Raw genomic sequence first — 18,011 nt, 5'->3', positions numbered from 1 at the left:
CATTATATATCAGTTTTTTGTCACTTTTCTTAATATCTCAGTAAACTATTATATTTTCTTTATTACTTTATTATCAGTTTAAATTATGACAAATAAGAATACATTATTTAAACAATTTGTAATTTACCGGTAGTTTACTAAAAATTGTTAAAACTGTAATAAATTTCAGAAACACGCGTCTTGTTTCGAAAACTGTGTTAAACTGTAATTCTTGCAAACTATAGGCAAATTCTGACAGTTATGACTAATATCAAAACTGTCATTTATCATAAATAAACATAAATCTCAAATCACATCATGTTTTATATGAAATACTACAAGAAAACTTTTCTAAACCCTGATTTTTTTGCAACTTTTGAGCAGTTTGACAGTTAGGAAAAAAATTGCCTGTAAAACCCACTTGGAGTGAGAAAACGACAACAAAAAGTTTTAACCACATTTTTGAAATCCTCACTAAATTTACCTACCCAATAACCTAAAAAACACTACAAAATTTGGTACAGTCAAAGAGAAAATCGGAGTCAAAGTTTGAACTGCCAGAAATACAATTTGAAAGGACAGTCACAGACAAAATTTCCTGTAAAACCAATTTGTAGGGAAGCAATGACTGTTTTAAGCACATTTTTGGAATCCTCATTACATTTCCTATCCAATAATAAATAAAATAAATAAATAACATGAATAAACACTTAACCACAACCACACACAACCACAATTTACCAGTCAAATTTTCCTGGTAAAGTAAAATACTTACTTTACCCCTAATTTAGCCATTTGACATTTTTATTTGTTTACCAAAAGTGACTCAATTAAATTCTTCAATATGAAACAAGAATAAAATAAGATATGTGTGGGTAGTACCTATATGTGAAACCTGCTACGGAGCTTTGAGAAAGAACAAAAAAAAAATGAAAACTGGCACTGTATAGTTTTCCTTATGAATCCACAATGAATTAAATGTTTGCTTCTTCTAACATGGGCAGTCAGTTATAACAAGGAGCAAATTAATGACATAAAATGGAATGGAAGAGTCAAAAAACATTGCAGATTTTATTGAAAATGATCACTTTTTCTTTAAAGCTTCTTGATTTTTCTAATTAGGCATTAAAAATAATAACAAAATTAAGGAAAACTGTTTTAAGTCTTTTTCTTAAGATTAGTTTCATCAAAACAACCTCCTGCTACTATGTAAAATTAAATTAAATTTTCAACATTTTGCCTTTTTTACGATTTTTTCTATCATGATATCCACAATGACACATTTTAGTGACTAAACCAGTTTATAAATTATTACAAAAGCAGAAAATAAAATATGAAAACACAATTTTTAAGTACCATAGTCAAGATGTAAAAAAGTTTTCATTTTATGTCAACAACAGATTGAAAAAGTTATTCCACAGAATTTGGGTCTGTGAGTGCAGTAACCTCGTTTCAATGTGTAGAAAAAGCAACAAATGCATAAAACTGTGCCTGAAAAATAACTATAATAAACTTACTAAGTGTCTTCCTCAAAAAACTTTACAATAACCAATGGTGGCTTTTTGAAATCTGTGAGTAAGTCACTGGGCAAATCCTCTTCATTTTTCACCTCACCAGGCCACCAGTAACTGCTCAGCTTCACCCAAACAATGTCCCCCTTTTTGTAAACAGGGGGATTGTCCACATCACTATCATCAAACATGGAGCTCATTTTTCCAGCACGAAATCCAGAATTCACTGTAAAATGTATTTTAAACGGCTTAAAAACACCCAAAATTTCAGAACAGAAACTAAATTTTGTTGTTGATGTACTGGCAGATTCCCGCATAAACTGAATGGCGTTTTTACCTGTGTATCCTGCCGCCGGGTGTGCTTGGAGTCAAACCATACCAGTCCTATTGATAGTTTCGGCTTTCTGGTATGTATTTAATCAGCTAATTGAACGTTTTAATTTAATTGCTCCGAATAAATCCCACAATGTTTATTTTTTCGAATAATGCGTAACAATGGTCACTTGTCAAGAAACCTTCATGATTTTCCCATGATGCTCGGCGATTGGCGTCGACGTAGTGCCAACAAACAGGTATTTAAGCCAATTTTAATTGCATTGGTTTTTAAGCTAAAAATGTTCTTCAAAAATTGATTTTATGTAAAAAAATTATCCAGAAACTACGTAAATCTACTGACGAGAATTACTTTCAAATAAAATAAATGGTACTAATAGAAATAAACTTATAAAAATCGCTAACGGGTTGGTAGTCTTGACTGTCAAATACGTCGAATCGACGTCATAACCTCTGTCATTTCCGCTTTCATATAGAGATGTGCTTACGGAAAGTATCGGTCGCGGTCGATAATACTCAAGAGTATGAGATGTGGTGAAGAAGAAGTTGTTAACCTAACATTCTACCTAAACAAAATTTAGATTTTTGTTTATTCTTAAATTTAAATTTATAAAACAAGATTTGGGTTTGGTGTATTGGAGATTGATGTTTGTTCTTACTAAATTTTATGTAATTAGTGCGTTTTGATACAATTCAACAAAACATTTAAATTGACTTAAAAAATAGGCAGTCAAAATAAGGAAAATTGTATCCTACTTACAGGGTTTAACTGATATTCAATATCAAAATTTAACTCTTACCAAGATGCCGACAGAACTTCAAGAGTTAAAAGATACTTTGGACAGCTACCACATACCTGTCTCAATGGAGTGGCTGGAAAGTTGTGCGGAATGGTGTAAAAATGATTTGAATCCCAACTATACTATTAAAGAGTTATATCGTTCGGTTTACCAACAGTGGTTGTTTTTAGGTAAGCTTAATCTTAAAGCTTTGGAGCCTTGATTTGAATTGTGTAGGTATGTTTAAAGTTTACAGATGCTCTAAAAATACTTTATAAAATACTAGGAACTGTAAGAAAGCTTGTTTAATTAATACAGAGAAGTAACAGCTAAAAAACAAAAAAGAATTGAAAAGTAGATGTGTAACTTTATTTTTATAAGGGAGAATGATCTTGACTTTAATATCTTCTATAATAAGATGCCTATTGATTGTGAATGTTTTTAGATTTAAAAATGGTGGAAATTCGGTCATTGCCTGCTAATTTATCTTCAGAAAAAAGGTACAATCTTACTGGAATATTCTACCTTCAAATTATGAAAATAGTTGACATTTCAAAACCAAAATTATGGCAACTGCAAAGAATTAGAAATAAGGTAGCCAAAAATACTGAACTGGAAAAAGATTTTGGAAAACGGGTGAGGAAGCACAATATTAGGTTTAACAATTTGGAAGGCCTTTGTTTGGTTATTGTTGATATTTATACAGTACAAGTACCAAATTTTAATTTTTGTTTTATAGGTACTTATGTTTTTTTTTTTAGGTATTGCAACTGACTCTTACTGATGGGGTGCAAGAAGTGGAAGCTATGGAATTTAAACCAGTTCCTTGTTTAAATATAAATTTACGACCTGGCTCTAAATTGAATATAACTGGACCTGTGATGGTTCGAAATGGAAGACTGATGCTTGAACCTGTCAATGTTAAGGTATTCAAATTATATTTATGTTTCACCTTTGCATTTTGAATAAATAATACCTTGGAAACAGTGTATGTTATAGTGTTTTTAACAACCTGAGGGCACATTATAGGCAGGCATTGTCATAACTCCACATTCATAATTATGTTCTCTCTAACACCCTAGGTGCATAAATAGCTATTGAATTATGTATTCTAAATGATATTGCCCATTATCTACACAGCAATTACTTGGTGACTATTCTGAATTAAGCAGATTAATACATTTTTAACATACAGTAGTCTTACTTTGGTTAATGGTAGAAAAATTGTTGAATATAAACTGGCGGTCATTTTTAAAACCTTGCCATTTCCAAAAGAATCAACAGATTTTAATGGGGTTTGGATGGTTATTGGGCTTGATTTATTGGCTTTTTGCTGATGTGAAAAACTTAAATGTTTTAGCTATAACTGCCTTATATAGTCAAATTTTTACCCTTTGAGAATGACGTCAAGCAGGTGAAAAAACACGCAAGTCTGGAATTAGATCACAAATTTTAACCTACAAATGCTTTGAAAAATGAGTGATCATGAGAGTTTCAGTTGACATCTGGAAACTGTTTCTTTTTGTACTCGAAAAAAAACAGCACATTTAGAATTAGCATTTGGGACTTCTCATTGTAGCACAGCATTTTTATACCTTTGATATTCGTTTAAATCAAAGTGACAGTAAATGTCAACGTTTTTAATGTGACAGGACGACAAAATTAACAACGTGCCTTTTTTGCTAAAATTGTTTATTTCATATGTTTGATATGCGAGAAACAAAGATGGAAAAAGATGACGTCATTCTCAAAAGGTAAAAATCCAACTATACAGGGTGTAAAAGAGACAGCAAAAAAGTGAAATTTCCAAGCAGTCAAAGCATTGACCAATAATTTTTGTTGGTTTTATTTTAAATTTAGTAATATTTAATATCATTTTATTAAAATGGTAAGCAAAAAATGAAAAGTATATTATACTTTACTAATAGATATTTTTTATATTTTTTTAACATGGTAAGTTGTTGTCTAAGGTAATTCATGTCTAGAAATATCGATTTATCCGGAAAATTATCATAACAGCGTTCATTCTTGAATTAGGCTATATTTGCATGTTTATATTTATCATTCAAATGCCGTTGTATAGTCTGTTCAGTGACTTCTGACTGCTGCGTCACAATCACCAGCAAAAAACGTATGTCGGTGATTAAATGTGATATTGATTGCTTGTCAAAATGATTACTGTTATAGGTTATAATTTAAGGCTACAATAAATTATATAGTATATAACTAACCAATCAAAGCTTATGTACCAACAATTAAATATGAACACTTGTAGAAGGTTGTCAGAAGCATGTATAAGCCAGTGGCACTTTCTTAATGTAACTAGAAGCTTTTGACTATTTAAAACAATTCTTCAAAGACACTTGTAGAAGCCTCTTTCAATAGCTAGAAGGTTTGCAGCATTATTTAGAGAGTTCTGCCACTTTAAAAATGGTTCTGGAGACATCTGACAATTTAAAACAATTCTTGGAAGATTTAAAATACTTGTAGAAGCTTCTGGCACTTTTTAGAAGGTTGTCAACAGCACTTAGCGGTCTCTGGTAGATTCAAAATGGTCCTAGAGGCCTCTGGCACTTTTTAGAAGGTTCTCAATAGCATGTAAAGGTTTATGGAACTTATAAAATTGTGCTAGAGACTTCTGGCAATTTAAAGCAGTTCTGGGAAAGTTTAAGATAATTGTAAAGGCCGCTGGCGCTTTTTAGAAGGTTCTCAATAGCATTTAGAGGTCTATGGAACTTTCAAAATGGCCCTAGAGGCTTCTGGCAATTAAAACAACTTTGGGAGGGTTTATGATAAGTTTTTGGCACTTTTCAAAAGGTTCTCAATAGCATTTAAAGGTCTATGGAACTTTCGAAATGGTTCTAGAGGCCTTTAGCAAATTAAAGGCAGTTCTGAGAAAGTTTAAGACACTTTTTAGAATGTTCTCAATAGCATTTAGAGGTCTATCGAATTTTCAAAATGGTTCTAGAGGCTTCTGGCAATTAAAACAACTTTGTGAAGGTTTATGATATTTGTAGAGGCCTTTGGCACTTTTCAAAAGGGCCTCAATAGCATTTAAAGGTTTATGGAACTTTCAAAATGGTCCTAGAGGCCTCTAGCAAATTTAAGAGGCAGTTCTGGAAAAGTTTAAGACACTTGCAATAGCCTGTGGTACTTTTTAGGTTCTCAATAGCATTTAGAGGTCTATGAAACTTTCAAAATGGTCCTAGATGCCTCTGGCAATTTAAAACAATCCTGGAAGGGTTTAAAACAGTTGTAGAGAGTTCTGGGACTTTTCAGAAAGTTCTCAGTAGATCTCTTTGGCACATTCAAAACGGTCCTGCAGGCCGCTGACAATTTAGAACGACTCTGGGAAGGTTTAAGACAGTAGAGGCCTCTGGCACTTTTTAGAAAGGAAAAGAAAACTGATAAAAACGTCAAACTGACAATAGCTGCTAGTATGATGGTATAAGTGTCATATTAATGATCATTTCTAGAGGGTTATCATGAATCCCACTCTGTCTCTTGAGGGTTAAAACAAAACCAAAAATAAAGTATTAGTCAGTAGAAAGCCAACAAATCAAGGGTCATAATTGTCAAAATTATCACAATGATAGTCCAAACCGCATTATAATCTATGTTTCCTTTCAAAAAGGCTGCGTTTTAAAAATGACCCAAAGAATTACTGACATGGTTGTAATTCTAATACTTAATACTCTAATAAACATCTGTATGTTTCGTGAATCTTGTATATTGTAGGCATTGGGTGGGTATGTGGAAGAATTGCTTGTAACAAATGCTGCCGAAAACGTCCTTGCCAGAGCCCTAGGACTTGAAGAAAATCCAACACCCAATGAGTTTGATGAAAAAATTTTGGAAGTTCCTGAAGGTAAGTTTTATGCCATCTAGGTTAAAATTGAATGAATTTATGAACCTATACTTAGATTACACGGAAACCCGCCAAGCTCATATTACCAAAAATGACTGATTGTATAGTTAATATAACTTTTGTTTATTACAGCTAACACCACGACCCAGTCGGTTAATAATACAACCTCTATGCAAACTACAAGATTACAACAAAATAGAAATCAAATTTCTACCAATACAGTTGAAAATAATCATATAAGCTCAGATTCTGGAAGAGGTAGTAGTGTTTCCAACTTGGCTGAACCTGGTTGCAGCAACTACCGAAATAAACGGAACAATACTAATATTCAAACAGATTTTGTTATTGACGATGATTTACTCCGAGAACTGGAACAGGATTTTGAAGATCCTTCTGTACAGAACTTTAGCAAATCAATGCAATCAAATGCACAAACAGCTTATACTACAAATAAAATGACGGAAAACGCTGGTTCAAGTAAAACGAGACGTTCCGATTCACCAGATCTGTTTGAAGGAATGGACATAGATGATGAGTTGCTGAATGATCATTTAGATCAATTAGATTCTGTCAGTGCGCTGAATTCTACGAAACCACAAAGTGTTTGTAAATTTAATGATGAGAAAGTCATAGTTTTGGACGACAGTTTTAGTGATATAGATATAGACTCTCATTTAGACCGAATAGATGAGGAAATGTCCAAGTTACCTTCTAGTACACAGAGGGCACAAAGTTTCAAACCACAATTGAAAAACCCTCCTAAAAAACTTGCTCAAAGCAAGTTAAACTTCGGCAATTCTAGTAAAAACCGGTCTACTTGCTCAACGTCTTCAGCTAAAAATGTTGAATCTAATTTGGGAAATTTTGCCAACTCTAGCAGCCACTCACCAGAAAAATCTGTTAAACAAGTCTGTAAATCAAACAACTTTGAAACCGTTAACGTGCTTTCAATAGAAAAATTAAAATCTTTAATACCAAACGTTGGACATGGAAAGTTCAAAATAAAAGGCAAATTTAAAGAAGTGAAAGAGAAACTCACAATAAACGCCACTGATATTTATATGGTTATAACGGTCAAAGATGATTCAGGGGAAATAACTGCTCAGATTCATTCCAGTATAGTGGAAACGCTTGCTAATACAACTTTGAAGCGGCTGAAAGAATTGCGGGAACTCACAATTCAGTCCGATAACAGAGATGCTAAAAAGGAGATTCTTGAGGTAAGTATTATTTCAGTTTGGATATTTGAATTATTCTACAGAAGAGTCTCTCGTGCATCATACAAAATATTACGAAATAAGAGCTCTAACTCAACTGGGACAGTGATTTTATTGTACTATACAGGATGGGAAAGAAGCGCGTGCAAAAAACTAAAATTTTTAAGTTGTCCCTGGTTGGTCAATGATTATTTTTGGTTTTATTTTCACATAAAAGAGTGTTGGGCTTGTTCTGAAAATAACTCAAATTATGCATATAATGTTGAACATACAACGTCATTTGAATGGTAAATATAAATCTGCTGATATGGCTTAATTCAAAATTGAACAGTAAAACATCCATTTTCCGGATAAATCGATATTTCTTCCCACACATGACGTTAATTAAGAATAGTGATGGGCGTAAATTTACCCTAACCGGTTATTTACCGGTAAGGTAAAGTAAAATTTAGTGTGACAGGAATTGACCAATTTTACCAGTAAATTTGTGGGTCTAATTGAAATTTGCTTGTAAAATATCATTTTAATAATAATAATAATAGTATTTATTTAGCATGTAGCTATAAAAATAAACACAATGACAAATCATGCAAATATAAAAATAAAATAAATAAAATGGACAAATATGAACCTGTTTAGAAACAAGTAACGAATTAAAAAGTAAAAACATGCTAAAGCACTTAAATTACAACATGTTATCTTAGGGCTCTTTTAAAATTATTCAAATTATCACAGTGTTTTACTACATTGGGCAACATATTTAAACCTTGAAGGCCTTTGTACAATACTGAATTGAACATGTGTTGTTCTACAATTTCCACTCAAAACAAAATCAGAACAGAACGAAGTAGTAGTCCATATTCTTTCAGTGGAGTCGCAAGAGTACGAAAGGAAGGAAATGACAAACAGTCTTCTCCACAATACTTTATTATGACCTTGGATGGTAAGGTCTGCTCAACAAGTTTCGGTCACATAAATGACCATCTTCAGGAGCTTAAATCGGTCGATCAATGTGACTACTGTCTTTTTACAAGGGGAGAGACAGAGAGACCCATGTTATAACGAATTAGTGACTATAACATAGTTAAGTAGGTGAACAAAACTCATTATGGAGAAAAAACTAACTATAGCACATTAAATTAAAACTTAAACTAGACCCATTTAGGGCTGGGTGAGACCCTAGGGGGAAAAAAAGATCTTAAAACTCGTGCACCATCCACTGAAGAGGCGATCAAACGTTTGATCGCCTAGTCAAACGTTTGAGCGCCTCTAGGGTCTCACCCAGCCCTAAATGGGTCTAGTTTAAGTTTTAATTTTAATTTAATGTGCTATAGTTAATTTTTTCTCCATAATGAGCTTTGTTCACCTACTTAACTATGTTATAGTCACTAATTCGTTATAACATGGGTCTCTCTGTCTCTCCCCTTGTAAAAAGACAGTAGTCACATTGATCGACCGATTTAAGCTCCTGAAGATGGTCATTTATGTGACCGAAACTTGTTGAGCAGACCTTACCATCCAAGGTCATAATAAAGTATTGTGGAGAAGACTGTTTGTCATTTCCTTCCTTTCGTAAAATCAGAACAGTTTCTAGTGCTGTAACTGTGGACTTCGTTAAAAGACTTGATCCGCTTGCATAGGGTGGTAACAGTCCATTTTTTAAACACGAACACGTGGACGGCAAACACAATCATTTTTTGGACAGGTAACATGCTAAAATCGTGGACATTGTTACGATGGGATGGATGGATAGACCTGTTGCATCGCAATATGCACCTCATTGCTCGATCTTGCACCATCTGGATCTGATCTATCTTAAAACCAGGCAGACTGTATAAAAGAGCAGAACAAAACTTGAGATGAGGGGCTGAAATATATATACAGGTCTCCATAGAAAATTCTTTTCCTAGTCTCGAAATGAATCCCAACTTCTTTGAAAATTTTCGAGTTATATCATCAGCGTGGGCATAAAACTTGAGTTTGAAATCAATAATTACTCCCAGATACTTTATTTGACTTTCGTACTTAATCCTGGTGCCGTTCATAATTACATCGAGCTGCTCCAAGGAGACGTTTCTTAACTTACTTTTTCTCCCAAACAGACAAAACTTTGACTTGAGTGGATTGACACTAAGTTCATTTTTACATAGCCATCTGAATATATTTTCCAAATCGTTGTTTACGTTCGTCTGCATAAGATTCAAGTTACTCTCAGATATGTAAATCATTGTACTCCATACTGAACACACAAAGGATCAGACATGCTATTCTTATACTTTACTCTTTGATGTCTGTTAGACAAATAAGACTATCCCACTCAAGCCCATACAATGCAATTTTTTTATTATTTTATTTTCCTGTCATTTATTTGAAAAGTATTTTACGATTAGGGCTGTTATTTGTTGTTTTAGAGATTTAAAAGAACCGCCTTGAGCTCCTCTTTTCCGTAGTGTAGAACAAAAAATTCTCTTTTAAAAATGGCGAATAGGGTGGACAAAACATCTGAATCACTACACTTTTCATGCACCCTCTGTATAGTACTGACTTACTGTGAAACTTCCAAGTATGAGTTTGGCAGTTCTTTACAAACATTTTCGCTCTCCTTCAAATTTTTCGTAACTTTCACCGTTTCTGAGTTTTTTTAACACAAATTGGTTTGATGCAACACATTTTAAAATCAGTTGAACTTGTGGTTTGAAATTTGAACACCCTGTAACTCGGTTATTTTTGGGAATTCAGCGCGGTTCAACCATTCAAATTAACCGTATTGCGCTTCTCTTTCCAGTGGTGTAGAAAACAGTCAATCACCTTACTTTTTATGCACACCCTGTATACTGAAAGCAAAAACGGTCCTGCAAATTTACGGTGTTGGGTTAAGGAGTTGATTAGGAAAATTGTTGGTCTTTTACAAATTTTTCGTAACTCTCACTATTTCGGAGTTATTTAGGAAAAACTGATTTGGTGCAACAAATTTACAAATCAGTAAAATTAAGATCTAAAGTTTGAACACGGTTTAAAAGGCAGTCAGGAACAAAATCGCCTGTAAAACTCCACTTGGAGTGATGGAATCATGTTTTTAAACACATTTTTGGATTCCTTATTAAATTTCCTATCTGATGACATAAAAAAGCACTCAAAATCAAGGACAGTCACGGAGAAACACGCTATCAAAGTTTAATTTGCCAAAAACACAGCGGGACAGTTTGAAGCATATTTATGGAATACTCATTAAACTTCCTATCCAATAACCTAAAAAACACTACAAAATTTGGTATAGTTAGGGAGAAAAGCGGTGTTAAAGTTTGAACTACCAGAAACACAGTTTAAAAGAACAGTCAGGGACAAATTTGCTTGTAAAACCCATTTGGAGTAAGAAAATTACTGTTTTAAGCACATTTTTGGAATCTTCATTAAATTTCCTATCCAATAACTTGAAAAAACACTACAAATGTTACACCATCAAACATTTTGGATAAAACTGAAAACGCGAAGTTTATTGGTGAAACTTGAAGAATTTGGTAGGTTATTTTCATTTTATTCAAAACTTCTTATGTGTGAAATGTCTGGGTTTGCATTTAAACGCTTCATATTAGGTCAGAATGAAATTTGAGCACAAACGTTATATAAATCAACGACTTTAAAATAGTTATTAAAATTTTGATATTAGAATAATTAATAATTGAAATGAAAGGTGTCTGAAATGTCTGTTATTCCTTATTTAGATCAACATTTTATTACTTTTAGGCTTTAAAAAGACTGCACGACAAACTACTTAAACTTGATACCATTATGGATGTACAAATTACCAGAGGAGAAAAGTATCCAATGATAATAAAGATGATGGACAAATCCTCTTTGTATGGTCAAAAATAGTTTGTTGATTTATTTTGATGTTTGTTTGTATCGATTAAGGATCTTGTATTATTAAAACTAATTTAATGCTCATTTATTAGCGTTTTTAAATGTTTTATATGCTGTTCTGAGTTAATTATGTTATTTAAAATTGTTCAAGACACTGAAATAAAAGAATTAACCAGTGACGTTAAACTATGATTCGTATAAACCATAACCCAAAATCAAAATGAAGATGAGAATATGAAGGATGGTAATTTGTTTGAGCGTGTACATTTAAACATTAATAAAACAAATTTAACGACACTAGAAAAAAAAAACTACATTTTAATAAATATACTGTTACTTGTATTTCTTAAAAATTACACGTATATTTAGCGATATCAATAGAAATAATTATTACAAGCTCGTCTCACCGAATACATCAATGTTTAATTGCGCAGACGATTACACATCTCAGCAAAATAATAACATAAACAAAAACATACTTGGAATGAGAAACACCAAGTTGACCTAACTCGTATACTAAATTAGTGTTTTTATGAGCACTGCCCTTAGAATTACATCCGGGCTTATAATGTTAGGAACAGTGTTTAAATTTGAGGTTTTTATTGAAGTACGGAATAAATACGTTATTTATGAAAATATTTCTTAATAATTAACTATTGGCTTGTTACAAAATTTATTAACATAAAATTAAGACAAAAAACATAATAAAACTTAGCTGAAAGTTCTACGTAAATCACAGATATTTTTTTTATAATAACTAATCAATTCGTTACTCCTGATGATTAACATACAATAATAGTTTTCATAATAATTACTAGAACACAAAAATTACTACAGTTTACTAGTTTTGCGTACAATATTAACCAAGCTAAAGAGAAAAATATTAATATACCAGTTACAGACAAGAAAACAGCTTTATTAAACTAGGCAGAACCTGTGTATTGGCTCAGACGCACTTTAGGTAATTTTTATAGTTAAAAAAGTATTAAATTGTATAAAAATTCAGCCTTATTTACCAAGCAGTGACCCAGTCTTCGTGATGTTAGACGTGGATGGAAAAAATAATGACTTACTTTAATGGGCGCTTCCGATAACCGGCTTATATTTGCTGTATGGTCTTTAATTGCTATGGGAATTCAATCCTGTAAACTTGCAAGTCTGTAAGAATCCCCGACCTAATAATAGAAAATGTCCTTAGAAGGAAGAAAAGAAAATGACTGAATTAAAAATTGGATTTTTCCATTTACAACACTACAAAGATTTTCTCTTCCTAACATTGTATAATCAAACATTATCGGATATGTCGTTCTAAAAAAGTATGCTGGTACTACCCGAACTAAAAAGTACAGGCTTATCTACTTCTTCTAATAGGACGTCATCATTAGAATTTTCACTCGGTTCTTGTACGCTGGCTTTTGTACAAGATGTTGGAATGTCTTGGAATGTTTTCATTACACCTAATTGAAAGTCTTCTGTAGTTTTTGGAGTGTATGTTGCTAGAGATGAACCTGAAATGGAATACTTATTCAGTACTATTTTACTCGGTATAGTGTATACTACAGGGTTTTTCAATGAAAAGTAGCCACCCTGAATATCTTCCATAATAATTTCTCTGTTGACAAAGATTGCAAGGGGGACATCTTTTTACGTAGGATTTGAATTTCTGCCATCAGCCCCTTTGCCGCCATAGCCACCCCCACTAAGTTTTCAAATGGCACCATACCCTGTGTGGCACATCGTTGGAAAGGGTATTTCATAAGGAATTAATTGCACTATTTTATTTGTATATTTGCTTTGAATTGAGACCAAAAAAAAAATAAAAATATTTTTTTGTTATTTTGGTCAAACTGCTGATAACACTACCGAATACCTGTTTTCCATTCCATGTTTTTACCTCAGTCGGTCAACATGTAATTTTGTTTTGAAGGAACATTGTCAATATGGTTTACACGACTGACGAAAAAATAGAAATTGTACGTTTTTATTTCAAACATAACGACTTTCAATGCAATCCATCCAGATAAATTAATTGGTCATCAGTATGTCTTAAAGTTGATGCAAAAATTCATGGAAACTGGTTCAGTGAGAAACAAAAAACATTAACCTGAAAGACAAATTATTAATGAACCAATTGAAGTTGCTGTTTTGGGACACGTTGCAATGGATAATAATCAGTCTTTAAATCAAATTTTCCATGCATCGGGTGTTTCGACAAGCTGTGTAAGGAGAATTTTAAAAAAACACAATTTGCATTCATACAAGGTAAAATTGGTTCAGGAATTAAACGAAGATGACTATGATAGAAGACTACAATTTTGTGAAATTATGTCTACTAATCTGACAAACAACGTGAACTTGTTGTACAATATTTGCTTCAGTGATGAGTGTATGTTTTTTTTGAATGGAGAAGTGAACAGGCATAACTGTAGGTATTCCACATTGGTTTAGGGAAACCCATACCCAATATCCATAAAAACTTAATGTTTGGGCAGATATATTAGGAGACCACATTGTTGCTCCGTTTTTTATTGACGGTAATTTGAATGGCGCTACTTATCTTGAGCTTCTTGACACGACTGTTGATCCGACCATAACAGAGCTACTAGAAAATGAGGAAAATTTATTTGAAAATCAACTAATTTTCCAACAAGACGGTGCACCTCCACACTATTTACTTCCCGTTCGATAATATCTGAACAATCGATTTCCTGGAAGATGGATTGGTAGACGTGGTCCCATGGAATGGCCTGCGAGATCACCCGACCTCACTCCGTTGGACTTTTTTCTATGGGGGCATTTAAAATCTAAAGTCTATGCAACACAGCCGGCCAATATTGCAGACCTTAGGCAGAGAATAATACATGAATGCCGACAACTGACACCGCAAGTCCTCACAAATGTTCGCAAACTCTTCCAAAGTCGCTTGTATTATTGTATGGAAGTTAACGGAGGTTATTTTGATCCATTAATTAAATGATAACCGCTATTTGCTATTATTTCTGCAGTTAACAAAAAATAAACACAAAACGTATTTTTTTTTGGTCTCAATTCAAAGCAAATATACAAATAAAATAGTGCAATTAATTCCTTATGAAATACCCTTTCCAACGATGTGCCACACAGGGTATGGTGCCATTTGAAAACTTAGTGGGGGTGGCTATGGCGGCAAAGGGGCTGATGGCAGAAATTCAAATCCTACGTAAAAAGATGCCCCCCTTGCAATCTTTGTTGACGTGTCTTAGCATTTTTTAACAGAGAAATTATTTTGGAAGATATTCAGGGTGGCTACTTTTCATTGAAAAACCCTGTATAACAATATTATACAGAGTGTCCCATAAGTAATGGTAAATAATTTAATGGCGTATTTATTGGGTCAAAATAATCCGATTTACCACAACTTACCTCAGACGAAAAGTCAAGGAAAACAGAAGAATACAGAGGGTCAAAGTTATTTTTTTAAAATAGTATTTTTCAAGTAACTTTCAAAAAACTTGAAGTTTTTTTTATGAAATTATGAATTTGAGGCCTTTTGAGGGTGACAAATTTGATTATCAACTCAGTTTTAAGCCAGTTCATAGAGGGCGCATGGCCTGAATAAAAAATGGTACAATAAAAGTATGGGAACGGATACTAAATCGAGTATCTACAAAAGCGTCCGGTGATACCACAGAAACCAGGCCATAAACATCGAAAATCATTTTGTTCAGGGATCAAGGCCCACGATTTATCCTAGCTTTTGCGGACGATATAGACGTAATAGAAAGGACAACCTCCAGACATAAAGGAAGATTTCGTTAAACTAGAAAATGCTGAAAAAGTTGGTTTAAAAATTAATTAGACTGAAACTAAATATATGACAACAGTAAGAACCGGTCAGCGAGATCGAACTGGGCAGAATGTAACCATAAATACAACATGAGAATAGAAAGAGGGAATCGCTGCTACTTTGCTCTACAGAGGATAATGAAGTCCAAAATAGTCTCTTGAAGAACAAAAATAAGTATCTACCACAGTATTATGAGACCTACTATGATGGATGAGTGCGAATCGTGGGCCTTAACAAAGCAAAATGAAAACCGACTAAGAATAGTAGAAATAAAAATCCTTCGGTAAAACTCAGAACAGTACCGGATCAGAAACAACAGAAAACTGGAAAACAAGCGGTTCTTCTTCTTCTTTTGGTTTTACGGCCTTAAGCTGCCAGGACTATACGGCCGAGTGGTGGCTGCAAAAACTTTATTCAAATAGGGATTCACCAGAAGTGAGTCTGGAAAGGACCATATCCCTGTCAGAGATTAAACTAGAATGGCAAGCAAGCAGCAAGCTGAATCAATTGCTAAGGATCTACTCCATAAAGACCAATCAAACATGTTGTGGACTATAAGCGTATGGAACATGCATTCAGGAAATCAGAGACCAAATTCATGACATGAGACGAGGGTAAAAGAAGTGTAGTGACGTTAAGTGGTAGGGTGAGATTAAGATCAGACAAGTCCTGGTACAATTTGTTAGAAAGATGTTGCTGCAAAGGACATTCAAAAAATATATGATTCAGCGTAGAAGTCTCTCCACACTCACAGCTGGGGTTTTCTACTACTCCAATCCGGTATAAATGTGATGCCGACAAAGTATGATTGCTCCTCATTCCTATAAGAGTAGTAATATTTTTCCTTGATAAATCCTTGTAATCCTTAAACCAAGGGGTTTTGTAAGGTTGTTCAATCAAGTCAGCGTAGAATTTTCCTTTGGTGCAAGATATGGTCTTCCACCTATCTTTCCATATATCCCATAGTTCTTGTTTGAAAATTGGAAGACATTCAGTGGAGGGCAAGTCAACTTCAAGAAGGTTGTCAGAGGTAAGTCCAAGTTTGGCCAATTGGTCTGCTTCCTCATTTCTTGCAATTTCTGAATGGCCCGGTATCCAAGCCAAAACCACCCGATTACTTCTTTCATTAAGATTATGAATAATTTCTCTAACCTGCAGGGTAACATGATCCGATTTAGTTGATGGCGCGCCCGATATTTTTTCCAATGCACTAAGACTGCAACCACTCCGAAAATATAACAAACTTTTGATCTGGATGGTCCTGAATGTAATTTAAAGCCTTCTTAATGGCCAAAATTTCAGCCATGCAAATGCTGAAAAATGGGGTCACTCTGCTTAATGTCCTCTCTCCCTCTGGTCCGTAAACTCCTATTCCTACTGCATCTGAACTTTTGGATGCATCGGTGAAGATAAACTTTCTTTGCGGGAACTGCTGCATTGCCTCAATATGGAATAAAACCCTGTTGTTATCCTTTTTCTGTAGAGAAAGTCTCGTGTATGGAATTCTATCTAAACAAGCGGTTAAAGCTGAAAGACTACAAAGACGTAACAAGACTAATGGGCCGGACACAAGGCAAAATGACGAAACGGGTGGTGAAATTAGTATGGGTAATAAGAGAATCCATCCGAAAGCAGACTTTTGGGGAGATCCAAATTGCGCTGGAGGGAAAACCTGTCGGCAGATTCAAGAATGAATATCGTCAGAGCAGCTTATGATGCACAGAGACCAATGGAGGCAAGTCGTGGAGTCAGTTAAGACCCATCCGGTGTTGGAGAGAGATGGATGATGTAAAACAGAAATGTAATGACAAGAGCAAACACTTATGCCAAATTTAACTAAGACTGAATTTCAGTTATGAAATTTATATAAAACTATTTCTTTTTGAAAACTCTTTTTGTTTGGTGTAACAGAAAACCAAATTTCGTACTTACCAGAAAGTGTTGGGGTATTGTGACCAACTTGAGCACTACCTCCTATGGTAGAAAACTGGCTCTCCTCTACGAGTAAAGATATCTCCGATGGATATTCGTATATTTCTGCATCATCCACAAACGATATATTAAGCTGCAACAAAAAAAACATTTTTACTTCAGACATTCTGAAATAATTACCAAACGTTTAACGGAAAAAAAATTGGATGCCTTATGCTGGCGTAACTGCAATTTTAGCTACAATAATTACGTATTTTATCGTGGCGAAGTAAAAATGCAAAACCAGGAATTTAAAAAAAAAGTAATTATTTCTACGACCGCGTCAATTACGAAAAACGAACATTGCACTCTAATAAATAGTTGCGGTGAGTCGGTATTATTAACGACTTTAGTACTAATCAGTGTTGAGCTCTCTTTGTTTACAAAAATTATGTAATGGCGACTAATTGTTAATAGTTAACATTTTAACGACACGCGTGTTTGGTCTTTTTATTTCCTGAAAAGTACATAGATTAGAAGGTCTTATATTTAAATTATAAATGCCAGTTCTTACGTAACGACTCAAAATATGGTCAGTAAAATGGCGGAGGTAGTAACATTTACACGCAAATGCATAACTACACATACCCTTTGGCTGTTTTCGGTAATAACTCTCCATTGCGTGTAAACAACTATTCCTTATAAAATACCTTTGGTAATTTTGTT

At 33.7% G+C, this 18,011-nt stretch overlaps 3 protein-coding genes across 13 annotated transcripts in view; 1 reads left to right on the top strand and 2 right to left on the bottom strand.

The window, feature by feature from the left end:
• LOC145724932 (uncharacterized) overlaps positions 1 to 2,200 on the bottom strand; it is a 35,883-nt gene extending 33,683 nt beyond the window's left edge. For all 6 annotated transcript variants that reach the window (XM_081973425.1, XM_081973427.1, XM_081973430.1 and 3 more), the window contains exons 1-2: positions 1,828 to 2,200; positions 1,497 to 1,716 (exon numbers count right to left, since the gene is read on the bottom strand). In XM_081973425.1, coding sequence (XP_081829551.1) covers positions 1,497 to 1,690 — 194 coding nt within the window. In that variant the 5' untranslated portion in view covers positions 1,691 to 1,716; positions 1,828 to 2,200. The remainder of the gene's footprint in view (positions 1 to 1,496; positions 1,717 to 1,827) is intronic.
• Positions 2,201 to 2,354: 154 nt separating this feature from the next.
• Positions 2,355 to 11,727, top strand: LOC145724935 (uncharacterized). Of its 4 annotated transcripts, none has more exons than XM_081973436.1 (6): positions 2,355 to 2,793; positions 3,048 to 3,238; positions 3,364 to 3,528; positions 6,341 to 6,470; positions 6,603 to 7,690; positions 11,432 to 11,727. In XM_081973436.1, exons 1-6 carry the CDS (start codon positions 2,628 to 2,630, stop codon positions 11,558 to 11,560), a joined length of 1,869 nt encoding a protein of 622 aa, XP_081829562.1. In that variant the 5' UTR covers positions 2,355 to 2,627; the 3' UTR covers positions 11,561 to 11,727. The 4 variants fall into 4 exon arrangements, with proteins under 4 accessions (XP_081829562.1, XP_081829561.1, XP_081829560.1 ...); XM_081973435.1 differs by having other exon boundaries at positions 3,048 to 3,307; XM_081973434.1 differs by having other exon boundaries at positions 3,048 to 3,313.
• Positions 11,728 to 11,864: 137 nt separating this feature from the next.
• Positions 11,865 to 18,011, bottom strand: part of bif (protein phosphatase 1-binding protein bifocal) — a 42,504-nt gene continuing 36,357 nt past the window's right edge. For all 3 annotated transcript variants that reach the window (XM_081973431.1, XM_081973433.1, XM_081973432.1), the window contains 2 exons: positions 17,307 to 17,439; positions 11,865 to 13,056 (listed from right to left, as the gene is read on the bottom strand). In XM_081973431.1, coding sequence (XP_081829557.1) covers positions 12,857 to 13,056; positions 17,307 to 17,439 — 333 coding nt within the window. In that variant the 3' untranslated portion in view covers positions 11,865 to 12,856. The remainder of the gene's footprint in view (positions 13,057 to 17,306; positions 17,440 to 18,011) is intronic.

This window comes from Ips typographus, linkage group LG2 (assembly GCF_016097725.1).
Source record: "Ips typographus isolate SLU linkage group LG2, UJ_Ityp_2.0, whole genome shotgun sequence".
NCBI lineage: Eukaryota > Metazoa > Arthropoda > Insecta > Coleoptera > Curculionidae > Ips > Ips typographus.
This window is presented reverse-complemented; position numbering and strand designations above follow the sequence as displayed.

Coding starts and splice junctions, on each gene's coding strand:
- LOC145724935 (XM_081973434.1), top strand. CDS start 2,628: ATGCCGACAGAACTTCAAGAGTTAAAAGATACTTTGGACAGCTACCAC. Junction 2,794..3,047: donor CCAACAGTGGTTGTTTTTAG/GTAAGCTTAATC, acceptor GAATGTTTTTAG/ATTTAAAAATGGTGGAAATT. Junction 3,314..3,363: donor TTGATATTTATACAGTACAA/GTACCAAATTTT, acceptor TTTTTTTTTTAG/GTATTGCAACTGACTCTTAC.